At 43.3% G+C, this 12,889-nt stretch overlaps 1 protein-coding gene across 1 annotated transcript in view; it reads right to left on the bottom strand.

Moving 5' to 3' along the window:
• Positions 1-11,192: 11,192 nt before the first annotated feature.
• ANKRD49 (ankyrin repeat domain 49) overlaps positions 11,193-12,889 on the bottom strand; it is a 30,832-nt gene continuing 29,135 nt past the window's right edge. The window contains exon 3 of the mRNA XM_029602356.1: positions 11,193-12,401. Coding sequence (XP_029458216.1) covers positions 11,936-12,401 — 466 coding nt within the window. The 3' untranslated portion in view covers positions 11,193-11,935. The remainder of the gene's footprint in view (positions 12,402-12,889) is intronic.

Raw genomic sequence — 12,889 nt, 5'->3', positions numbered from 1 at the left:
ACTTCCCTAAGTGTCTTTTGTTGCTTCAGAAAGAATATTTCCTGTTTTCAGAATTCTGTAAATGAGTGGTATTGCAATTAGTAAATTAAGCAAATACAGCCTAAGGCATGCCAGGTGTTATGACTGTCGCTGCCCGTCATCTCCACTCCGCCCTTCTTACCTCTTTGGCGACTCCTCCTGCAGTTGATGGACGTCTGGCTGCCGCAGCGTCTGCCTGCCATCCTCTCCAGCGTCCCCGGTCCGGCTTGGGCACTGCATCCCGCCATGCTGTTCAGCTGCCATAGGGCGTGTGTGCCACGTGGCCCTGCTTCTTATTCCTTCTTTGGCGTGAACCTCAGGGGTCACGCATCCCGTATCCCGGATACTAAAGCCTACTCTGTTTGCTAGCTAATCGAGTTAGCAAGGGATTCCTTACGGATGGGATTCGCTTTCCGTACCTAGCTACTCTTCCTCTCCTTAAATGGACTTACTCTATCGGGGTACCCGCTCCTCGGGGGCCTCTCTCTTTTCTTTCAGGTCACTGTCTGGAACCGGTACTCGCTCCTCGAGGGCTCATGTTCCCGGACTCGCTGCCTGAGCTCACTTCTGCTTGAAAGAAACCGCTGCCTACACCATCAGTGAGTTACCATCTATATTCTCTCAGAGCTGTTCCCTGGAACCAGGTACTCGCTCCTCGAGGGCCTGCCTCTATTCCAGCTTCTGTGTTACCTTCCGGGAGAAACCGCTGTGTGAGCAATCAACCAACGAGGATCTGTATCAGAACCCTGTGTATGCTCCACTGTCCTCACTATCTCAGTTTCTCTCCACTACAGCACAGCTATCGAGGGATCGCTGTTCCAGTGTCCTGAGGGACTACAAGCCCAGCCGGGCTTCATCTCTACTCACTACTGCCACCTCTGATGGCTCCTCAATACTATTTAATAAAAGATAATTCTGTGTTGTGTGTCCTAAAGCTGAGCCTGACCTGTGGCCCCTCACGGGACTTCCCCCTGTGGGCGTGGTCATCTGCCACAGTGTCCAAGGGTCCACCCAAAACCTTACAAACAAGAACACCAGGTCTGGCAAACTTTGGTCCTCGGTCCAGGGATAGCAAGCAGGTGCAGTTTTTAGGATTTTCACAATGAATATTTGTGAACTATATCTGCATAACTTTATTTTACACCATTTTGATCAGATTCCATAATTTGGCTGCTCTGAAAACCAGACCTGCCTAGGGCACTTGAGGATTGCTACAGAGTTGTATAATTTTAATTATTAGCATCTCACAACATTGTGTGTTTTTCTCTGTAACTCCAGAAACATGAATTATTAGGAATACATTTCTGAGTTTGTTATAGTCACTGTATCTCAATGGTGTCCACACATGAGGGTGAAATTCAGGCTTCTTTGGGCTGGCGAATTTGGTTCCAGTATTAAACTTCCTTCTTCAAGTGTCTGCTTATTCACTAGAGGGACAACAGGATTTCAAAATCCCTTTGAGAGTCATTGGTCAATTGAGTCCAGTTACTAAGCTCTGAAAGAGTCACAAGCTAAAAACATCCCATTTTGGTATATTACATCCCAGAAAATGTATGCTGCTAAGACAAATCTCTGGAGGGTGACAGAGGAAATTCAGAATGACTTCATGTTGTGGTGTGAAATGTTATCAAGGGCACAAAGAACTTATTGGTTTCCCATTCATGTGACACTGAGGAATCTGAATATGAACTACATCTGCATGGGTGGGGAGTGTTAATTTTTTAAATTGTGACTGTGCCTCCTGTTTGGTCTTTATACTCCAAGGTACATGAGGTGGCCAGAGGGGAAATATCCTCTGTATGGGAGGCCCCAGTCAAACCTGCTTTGGTTTCAAACTGACCTATTGTGCTACCATAAAACAATAAATATGCAGAGCTGACATTTTTTTTCTGCATTCCTGTTCATGCAGTAAAACTCTTTCACATCAGGATGTGAAATTTTGCTCCATATTTAGGGAACTGAAGATACTGTTTTATTATGTTCCACATTAACACAGAAGTAGCAGCAAAACCTGTTTCAGAACACTCGGTTAGCAATTAAACACAATGATTACTTCTTTCTTTTGGCCCAGTGTTTAATTTTCTTCCTGCTGTGTTGATCCTTATGAAAATCCCATGCTGACATGGCAATGAGGCATGTTTAGGATGACTAAATGGAGAAAGAAGCAGGGAAGAAGAATTTTATAAACTGTAGTTGTGCACATACTAAAAAAGCATAGAACCTTTATTGTGAAATAGAAAGAAAAATAAAATTCAAGAGAAAGGAAGAAGCTTCAGCAAAAGCCATTAAATTGGATTGCTCTTGTTTTGCTGCTTTAAATTATGAATTTATATCCCTGTAGATGGGAATGTTAAGAAATATGGTTAGAGAAAAAAAAAAGACATAAAAACATTTCTCTTGCAAGAATGTCTCTATTTTTTTTTTTTAATAATACAAGGAAGTTCTAGCTCTCTCTGACCCAGCTACTAAGCCTAGTGGGTCCAATGCCAGCTGAAGTTTGGGGGAGTGAGCCTGGTACCAGGGCCGGAGGAACCACTCGGTGAGCTAGGCCTGTGCCTAGGGTACCGCGATTTAGGGGGCGCCGTGGCAGGCGGCAAAATTTTGAAAGGGCAAAAAGTGCCCTATCAAAATTCTGCCAGCCCCCGCCTCACCGTGCCACCATCCCGACACACCCTTGTGGTCCAGCAGAGGGCCCGGGAGCGATCTGCTGCTCCCGGGGCCTCGGCTGCCACTAAGCAAAATGGCGCCGGTGGCCTTTAGCCCCTACCATGTGACAGGGGCTACCGGTGCCATTGGTTGGCCCCTGTCACATGGTAGGGGCTAAAGGCCACCGGCGCCATTTTGCTTAGTGGCAGCCGAGGCCTCTGGAGCGGCAGATTGCTCCCGGGCCCCCACTTGGACCACCAGGTATTTTGTACGTTTCCTTTTGGGGGGAGGGAGGGGAGGAGGAGTCGGGGCTGCGGCTGGTGGCGGCGCAAGGCTGAAGGTGCCTAGGGCGCCCAATACCCTTGCACCGGCCCTGCCTGGTAGTGCTTGAATCCAGCTGAGGAGCAGTGTGTAATCTGTCAGAAAACACTACGCCATTAAGAAAGATCAGAGCAATAGGGTCTTGGGGTAGCTTAGATATTTGAAATTAAATAACCAAAATACCAAATGAAGGAAGATTCTGGCTTTAGGGGCCTGCTGCAGCCTACACAACCCCTACATCTATTATCTCTTAGATCTGATGACAGTGGAGATGGATATGTTTATGAGTTGTACCCCCTTGTTGGCTGAGTAGGGCTGTAGTGTTCCAGATGAGTGGGCCATAAGATTGGCCAGCCAACTGAGGCTTGGCTTTCTCTTCAGTAGCCACTTTGTCACAGACCATTCTGGATGCTTCTTCTGTTTCTTCCCTAACTTTGGGTCTAAATATGGCTTCAGGTCAGCCAGATTTAGAGAAAGATCTTCCTGCTTGTGAAGATGGGATGGGCTAGACCTCTCTTTGCTTGAAATTTCACCTGTTGGGAAGATAAACATGTCTACAAGCCATAGAAAGGAAAATTGATAGGATATGTTAAGTGAAGGGGAGCTTAAAACTATCTTATCTCTGATTAATTTATCTAAAAGATGGAGAGAGATTTAAAAAAATTCAGACTTGGAAGCTATAGTTAATACCCAAACAAATTTTACTAAAGCTGCAACTACCAGTAAGTACTGATCCTATGTCTTTCTGGAGACAAAATTACATTTAATTAATAGAACGTGCAGCCGCATATTAGAATCACTGATATGTGTTGCTCTCTATGATGAAAAAATTATGTTTTATTGAGCCATATAGTGGAACATCAATTTGACTGTCTTTTAAAAACAATAAATATTATCAATTTAATAAATCTATTTCTTCCTCAAGAGAAGTGAGGTTTGGATTGATCCAGATGGACTCTAATCTAGCTGATATTTTCTCTGATTCTAAGCTTAGTGATAACCAGGATCAACCTTTCTCATCACTTTCTGGTTGAGTCTAAAAATGATAATATTATATGTATGGTTAAAGAGAAATGTTTGCTATTTATTCAGAAACCCCAAATTCATATATTTTCTTATGTTTCATGCAAACTCCATGGCTGGAAAAGTGTGATATAAATAAGCAATGAAAAGGATGAAGACACTATTCAAATTCGGTATAACTTTATTTTTCTTTGCATGGAATCTTACTAGGTTGTAATAAGTAGGCCCAATAAGAAAAGATGTTGTACTGAATGAGCTTTTGAGACCATACAAGTCCTTTCTTCAGCTATGAAGATTTTTGCTTTTTTGAATGCTAAAATGACAATTCATTCTCCACACAAATGGAGAATTGATATGAGTAAAAATAAAATATTTTCACAGAGAATAACACATACACATAAGTATATTTTAGCTGCCTTTTTTATTGGCAGAAAAGTGTGAATTACATTTGGTACAAGAAAATGTAAACAATCAAGAAAGAATCCCCTCCACCAAAATACCCATCTGTGTTTACAAAAATGTTTTAAAATAATGAGCTTCTAAAGATACTATAAGACCCTCTGAGAGTGAGGCCTGGCTTCTGACTGATGGTCTAATGTTAATCTGTAATGTTATGCTATGATTTGGTTATTGTCTGTAATGATCAATTTAGAATGTATCCTCTTTAAGTCTTAGATGATATACAGAGGCTATAGAAAACCTACATCTCTTTCCAAAATACTCACCTTTGTTGCCTTAAAGCCTGAAAATAAAATGCATTAAACAAGGGTTTGTCCCATGTATCCACACATCCTACCCCCACAACTGCCAAGTTAAAAAAAAATATTTCAAAATTCCTTAGAAAATGAAGTAGAAATAAAAACATGAAATAGCTTGGTTGGGTAATCAGAGCCAATCTGTGGCATGACTCAAAGACTACAGTCCATCAACATTCCCCAAAGAGCCTGAACTGTTTTTTTTTTTTTAAAGAAGAATAGTCCAATGTCAACAAATGTAGTTGTGTAAAGCTGGTAGAGACTTATCGCGACAGACTAATAGCTGAAGTCGCTGCCAAAGGTGCTTCCACCAAATATTGACTCAGGAAGGTGGAGACATCCAATTGTTGGATTTCAGGTTTCTTTATACATATGTTTTATCTCCCAATAAAATATTGTTGGCCTGAAAGGTGTGCTGAGGAGTGGAAAAAATAATTTAAATGCATGCAAGTCTGAAACATTGACATAATAAGATGTGAAAAATGTTCAAGAGTATAGACTTTTTCTAGCCATTGTAACTAAATAGCATTTCAGACGGGTTGGTTTTTTTTTAAATTTTTTTGGAGATGCTGATTCAAAGTTTGTACAACTAGACAAGACTTTATTAATGTGCAATAATATAAATCAGAGGTTCCAAAACCTGTCCTAGGGGATTCTCAGCCAAATAGGTTTTCAGGATCGCCACAATGAAGATGCAGGAAATAAAATGTGCATCTATGGAGTCAGTCCTTGTAAATGTATCATTCATTGTGGCGATCCTGAAAACTGGCTGGGGGTCCTCCAGGACAGGTTTGAAACCCAGTGCTGTAAAATCATCTTGACTCCTTATGCAAGCCTGAGAGTGGGATGTTATCCTCGCACTTGGGGATAGCTATGGCAGGAGTGGCCAACGCTGGGTCTCAAGAGCCACAATCAGGCCAGGTTCTCAGGATATCCGCAATGAATATGCATAAGATAGATTTACATACAGTGAAGGCAATGCATGCAACTCTCTCTCATGCATATTCATTGTGGATATCCTGAAAACCAGATCAATTTATGGTTGGCCACCCCTGAGCTACAGTGATCCCGTGACTTGTTTGATTGTTCTTGCCTCTTCTGTATTCCTCAAACTTTCCTGTACCTGAGAGGCAAGCTCCATCTGGAGTTAGGGCTTGTACTCAGTGAAGTTAATGCCGGAAAGGCAGGGTTTTTTTTTTTTGTTACCTTTGAAAAACCCCCAAAAGAAAACCCAGTGAAAGAGAAGAAAAGCAGTTGTTCACGGTGGCTGGAACAAGTGAAATAGCTAGTGGGTACACAGGGGATAACCTCCAGCAGTAAGCTCAGGCTCTGCACTAAACACCAGACCTCAAAAAGTGGAAGAATGACTGAAAGAAGTATGCAAACTTTGCTTCAGAGCTTCCTGGAAGGGCAAAGGTGGTTACAGGAGAGTCTCATAAAGAGCTAGCTGTCCTGGGCTAAGGAAAAGCACAGCTTGCTCTCATCAGCTCCTGTGCAGAGGAGAGCTGGCTCTGCCTGGGACTAGAGAGAAGCACTGGCAATCACCCAGAGAGAGCCACTGCAGAGAGCCTGGACGGAGGCACGGCCGAGAGACAAATCTAAGGCCTTGTCGTGGTGCTGATGCAGGTGCTGCAGCAAGGCCTGAAAGAGGTTCTGCCAAGAGGCCAGATGGAAGTGCAGCAGAAAAACTGGATGGAGGCACTGCTGCGGAGAGCCCAGAGGGATGAGCCACAGAAAGCCCAGAGAGAGGTGTCATGGAGACCCCAGCAAGTGGGGCTGCAGAGGAGCCAATACATGGCACTACGGAGGGGGCCAGGACTGGCACTGTAGAGTGGCCAGAGGGCGCTGAGAGGAATACCAGAGAAGAGTCACCAGATATCCATCAAGCCAGGGTAGTGCTCTAACGCACAATAGATACAATAATTTCCATGGCCCTGCCCAGGTTCCCTCCCCTATTACAATGACCTGCTTTGCATGCAGATTGCATGCATGAATAATGCAAATGCATACAAATAAGATCAATAATAGACAATTTCATGTTAATCTGTTATCATGGCCGACCGAGAAAGTGGTCAGCACAATAAAATTACACCTTTTCAAAATTCAATAAATGTAACATTAGAGCCCCGGCACCCTAACACGGGTACATTTAAAGGGTCATGCAAACCCTTAAAATATTGCCGCAGCCAAAAAAGAATCTGAGCAGGGGTTAGGGCTGACCTTTGTCTCAACCCGGGCTGCAACTGGAGGCCCAACACCTTAAGTAAAAAAAAAAAAAAATTAACTTTGATGCGTGGGCTCACCCTGAACCCCGATACATTTGTTTTAACCTATGGGTTAAAAAAATGTATTGGGGTTCAGGGTGACCCCCCACACCAGTAGAAAACATATTGGGGGTACAGTGCACCCCCAAAGATATTAAGAAATTAATTGGGGTTCAGTGGGCCCACCCCCTGCACCCCTGGGCACCTCCTGCATCTTTAAAATGAACAGAAGGGCCCATGATGAGGCTGGAGAGTGCTCCCTTGCACCCAGCCCGGTTGCCACCATTTTTCATAATGGTGCAATCTGACTTTGTTCCTGTCATTTTAAAGGCTTGGGGGGTGTGGTGGCCTAAGGTCACAAGGAGGCAATGGAGGGTAAAGTGGCTTGCTCAAGGTCACAAGGAGCAGTAGTGGGATTTAATCACTGTTTCCTTGTTTTGTAGCCTACTGCTCTACCCACTAGGCTGCTCCTTCACATTCAAGAAATATGCCCCTGCAACTATTTGTTGAGAAGGGGAGACTGCTAGCTTCCTCATATTATAAATGAATAACAAAAAGGACACATTTTCACAAGATAAATGGCTATTTTTTGGGTAGTTTCTTGTGGGGTTGAATTTTCAGAGACTTGAAGATGTGCAAATACTAATGAGCTAAGATGCACACTTTCTCAAACTGCCTATGCAGGGCAGGGGCCTGCTCTAAATTTGTCACACCGTTAAATTCAAACACTTAGAAACCGAATGGCCCGTTAGTCTGCCCATCCACACTGTTCAGCACTACAATCTCTACCACTCCTTCAGAGAGCCCCCATGCTTATCCCATGCTTTCTTGAATTGGGATCCTGTCCTTGTCTCCTCGGGGAGGCGTTTCTATGCATCTATCACCCTTTCTGTAAATAAATATTTCCTGATCTACCCCCTTTGTTCCAGAACCTCTTTTTCACTGAAAGAGGCTCTGGTCCTGTGCTTTGATATTTTGGAGGTACTATTTGTTTCTATCATCTCTCCTGTATCCTACCTTTCCTCTAGGGTACTATACAGTACATCTTTAGATCTTTGTATATGTCCCCCATATGCTTTTTTAACGAAGACCACTGATCATTTTCATAGCTAACCTCTGGACTGATTCCATCCAGTTTATATCCTTTTGAAGATTATGCAGTGTTCTAAATGAGGGTGAGTCTGGTCATTCTTCTCCCTATGCATCCAAGCATCTTTCTGGTTTTTATTATTATCTTATCCACCTGTTTGAGGCCCTCAAGATAACCAGATATGATCACCCCAGATCCTGTTCTTGTTTATGCATAGAATGTCACTCCATTCTTTGCCACTTCTTTAGGTTTTTGCAACCCCAAAGCATATGGGGGACATATATAAAGATCTAAACATGTACTGTATACCCTAGCCTCTTTCAGTGAGGAAGAGGTTCTGGAACAAAGGGAGTCATGGGATGAGGGTGAAAGGGGGTAGGATCAGGAGTAATCTAAAGAAATATTTATTTACAGAAAGGGTGGTAGATGCATAGAAAAGCCTCCCCGAGGAGACAAGGACAGGATCCCAATTCAAGAAAGCATGGGATAAGCATGGGGGCTCTCCGAAGGAGTGGTAGAGATTGTAGTGCTGAACAGTTAGTGTGGATGGGCAGACTAAACGGGCCATTTGGTTTCTAAGTGTTTGAATTTAACGGTGTGACAAATTTAGAGCAGGCCCCTACCTTTTTTTTTTTTTTTTAGCATCTTAGCTGCCAGATTCTAGACCATTTCTTAAGCTTCGCTAGATGCCTCCTCATGTTTTCCATACCTTCCTAGGTGTCTACCCTGCTGCAGATTTTGGTACCATCTGCAAAAAGGCAAACCTTTCCTAATAGTGCTCCTGCCATATTGCTTATGAAAATGTTGAAAAGAGCTGATTCCTGCGACCATCACTAGTAATGCTCCCTCTCGGAGTGAGCTCCATTTACCACTACCCGTTGTTGTCTCCCAGTCAATCAGTTTCTAATCCAGTCACTTTAGAGCCCAAATTTAGGGCGCTCAGCTTATTTATAAGTTGCCTATGTGGAATTGTGTCAAAGACTTTTGTTATTCATTTACAATATGAGGAAGCTAGCAGTCTCCCCTTCTCAACAGGAAGGAAGACTCAAAAGGGAGGAAGACTCAGAACCAATGTCAGGAAGTATTTCTTCACGGAGAGGGTGGTGGATGCCTGGAATGCCCTTCCGGAGGAAGTGGTGAAGACCAAAACTGTGAAGGACTTCAAAGGGGCGTTTCTTCACGGAGAGGGTGGTGGATGCCTGGAACGCCCTTCCGGAGGAAGTGGTGAAAACCAAAACTGTGAAGGACTTCAAAGGGGTGTGGGATAAATACTGTGGATCCATAAAGTCTAAAGGATGTGAATGAAGAGAAGAGGCATGGGGGTAGTTTGCAGGAATTACGGCTACTACCTGGAGATTAATACCCTTATTCAATAAACATACTCACTGTCAATGCAACTCCAGCATTGCTCTATGCTTCAACAGCAAGAGGAAATGTAGAAAAAAAGGATTTGCATTCACAAAAAAAAAAACAGGGAGTAGCTTGCTTGTTGCGGCGGTTACTACCCCAAACCAAATAAGTCTGACACTTCACTTCAATGCATATCCAGCATAGCTCTCTGCTTCAACGGCAGGGGGGAAAGAGGAAAAGAGGATTTATATTAAGGCAACAACCAGCAAGGAATGAATTACATAGTCTGGGCAAACAAATAATTATGGGAGTAGCTTGCTTGTTACGGCAGTTACTACCCTGAATCAATTAAGCCTGATACTGCAAAGGGAATACATATCTAGTGCAACGCACTGCTTCAACTGCAGAGGGGAATAAAGAAAAGAGGATTTATATTCAGACAACAACTAACAAGGACTGAAAGGCACAGGCTGGGTAAACAAATAAGTGTGGGAGTAACTTGCTTATTGCACCAATTGAGCTGGATGCTTCACTTAGATGCAGCTCCAGCGCTGCTCTCTACATCGATGGTGGGGGTGGAGGGAAACTGGAACCAGGGGTTTGCTGATGGGGTCCAAGAGTAACAGATAAGTATGAGAGAGAAAAAAAAAAAAGTGTGAAAGCATGCTGGGCGGGCCGTTTGGTCTTCTTCTGCCATCATTTCTATGTTTCTATACTACATCTAGCGCTCTCTCCTGATTCAACTCTGGGCACCCAGTCAAAGAAATTGATTAGATTTGGTTGAGGAAATTTACCTCTGCTAAAACCATGCTGGCTTAGGTCTTGTAATCCACTAGATTCCAGAAACTGCACGATCCTGTTTTAGCAGCAATTTCATTAATTTACTCATGACAGAGATCAGACTAACGGGGCTACAGTTCCTCCTGACTTCCACTTATTTCATTCTTACTGCTATTAAGAATTGTCTTTGGGCCAGGCTAGTGAAGACCTGAGTTTTGATTCTTAGGCCTGGCTTCTGTTCTCTTGGGCCAAACAGGGCCAGACATGTATACAAAAAGGTTCAGCTACTGCTGGCTGAGCGAGTTGGGAGGGGGGGGGGGGGGAAGAAACCCTAGCTAGTAGTGAATGAAGGCTTGTTGCGCCGTAGTCCCATATAGGCTGGTTATGACTGAGCTGGAAGCCCCAAAGTATAAGGCCAGAACCCGCTGGGTTTTACATTCCTGCTACTGGAATACCTCCTTCTGTTTTAGAGATGCATCTTAGAGTTGATATGTTCAAGGGTGAGAAAAAACATCCTCTCAGACCGTGCGGTTTGGTTACTTGACAATTACTGCATACAGAAAGCTCTGTTCTGGCTTTCTAGCACATCTTGTGCAAATGGTCAATGCAAACTGTTGCATCACCAAATTTTACTTTGAAATAAAAGGAAGCAAGAGATATAAAGAAATAGTCTTAATTGAATTCCAATAAAACGGTGATATTTGAGCTGAAGCGGTGGTTCAGAGGAGCTGGGTTTGGAACCCGAATGAGTGCAGAAGTGGTTTTGCTTAGGCCCAGCAAGGCAGGGAAGATGGCTACCATTACAGTAGCAGCCCCTGATGGCCAATGAGTGGCACTGAGGGTATATTTGAAGTAGTCGCCTCTGTGTTCAGGGGTGAAGAGAGCAAGCTTAAAAAAAGAAAGTACAGTAATCCCTCTCCACCTCCAAAACAAAACAAAACACAGTGATACTCAACATTCCTTTAATACCAGAGCTATTTCCTTGATGAGCCACACCCAAGCCTTTCTGTCTTTTCATCTCAAATGTCTGTTTTGACTCCATTTTATTCTGGTCTCTTTTTAAAAGCCTGCTGGAGCAAGCAGCTAACCAAATGCTTATAGACTTATAAAGATACAGTATACAGCTTCTCAAAAAACCACAGTGGGTGCTTCCCTGGGTAAAAAACATGAGCTGCTTTGTCTTAATATCTGACCTAAGGCACCCTTCCCCCCCCATTCCTGTAACACAGAGCATGTTTCTGTAATAGAATAACTATACGACCCAGTTTGACTTTGCATGCAGTTTATACACGTTAAATAGAACTTGAAACCGTTTGAAGGAGAAAATCCCAAAACACAGCATGTAGCCACAAAGCACCCCCCCCCCCCCCCCCCAAAAAAACCCAAATAAATAAAAAATACAAAATTTTCATAGAGCGAAGGTATTGCACTAGAAAAATCATGCAACCTTTCAAGGAGGTACAAGAAGCACTGGTGCAAATCCAGTCTTGAAATACAAACAGCCTCCAACTCCCAGCTTAGAATGGAGGCAAAACTGTAAGCTGAGAAACCATCCGGGAGTGAACGCTAAGCACCTCAAGTCAGCAGATCACCTCTCTGGGCTTCCCTTATGATAGCACAGAATAAGGTCCTGCAGTTAACAGTCCACACACTGCAACCAAGCAAGCAACTGTTCATTACATTGGGGTTTAAGGATCTGCTGAATTGGTGCAGCTTTCTGCAATTTCAAAGAGGTAGTAATGCATATCCGTCCGCCGGGCGATGTCGTAGGCCGTTTCCTCCAGGTTATTTTTCAGATCTGGCTTAACGTAACGATTCATGAGCAGCAGCTCCAGGGTATCTCTGCTTTCTCTGTTCCCTGCAGCAAGGTGCAGTGGGGTCAGCAACCCTTTTGTCTGGGCATTGATGTCTGCGCCGTGCTGAAGTAAGAAGGAAGCCACTTTTGTGTTGTTCCACTTGCAGGCGCTGTGCAGAGGTGTCCAGCCATCAACTGTCACAGCAGTAACATCTGCACCATGGGCGATCAGCACCCGGGCAGCCTCCACGTGTCCACTGTAAGCTGCTCGATGGAGGGGGGTATACAGGTCTTCATCTTTAACCTTCACCAGAGCTGAATTTTCAGTCAAAAGTCTTTGCATTGTAGTAAGCTGTAAAAAAAAAAAAAAAAGACAACTTAAGACATTTTTTTCCAGTCTAAATCTGGCTATAGTACTGAGAAACTTTAGTTAAAATTTACTGCAAGACACTTGATTTATCACTATATACTAAAATTCTGATTATAGTAAATCCAGAGTCAAATACTGTTAGAGCACAATGTACTATGTTAAAAGACAGGTGAGAAATATAAGCCTTGTACTATGTCAAACAGCATCCCATAACCATGTATCAAAAAATGTTTTACTGTACATCATGAGTCAAGAGCAATGATAGGGCAGTTTTAGCACCGTTTGATTAATCACAATGAGCCTGTATGCTTGTTTTGTTTTAAAAGTACAATCTCTGATCCCAAGACATTTTCTATATGTAGTAGCAAGCTCTAAACTGTGCATTAAAGCATGTTGCTTCGGTTCCTGCCTATTGAAGACTTGTGCCTGTGTGCACCACATGGCACCAGGTACCATGTTGAAAACCTCTCTTATACC

This window comes from Rhinatrema bivittatum, chromosome 5, assembly GCF_901001135.1.
Source record: "Rhinatrema bivittatum chromosome 5, aRhiBiv1.1, whole genome shotgun sequence".
In the NCBI taxonomy this organism is placed as follows: Eukaryota; Metazoa; Chordata; class Amphibia; order Gymnophiona; family Rhinatrematidae; genus Rhinatrema; species Rhinatrema bivittatum.
The sequence above is the reverse complement of the archived record's forward strand: the minus strand, read 5'-3'. Positions and strand labels throughout refer to the sequence as shown.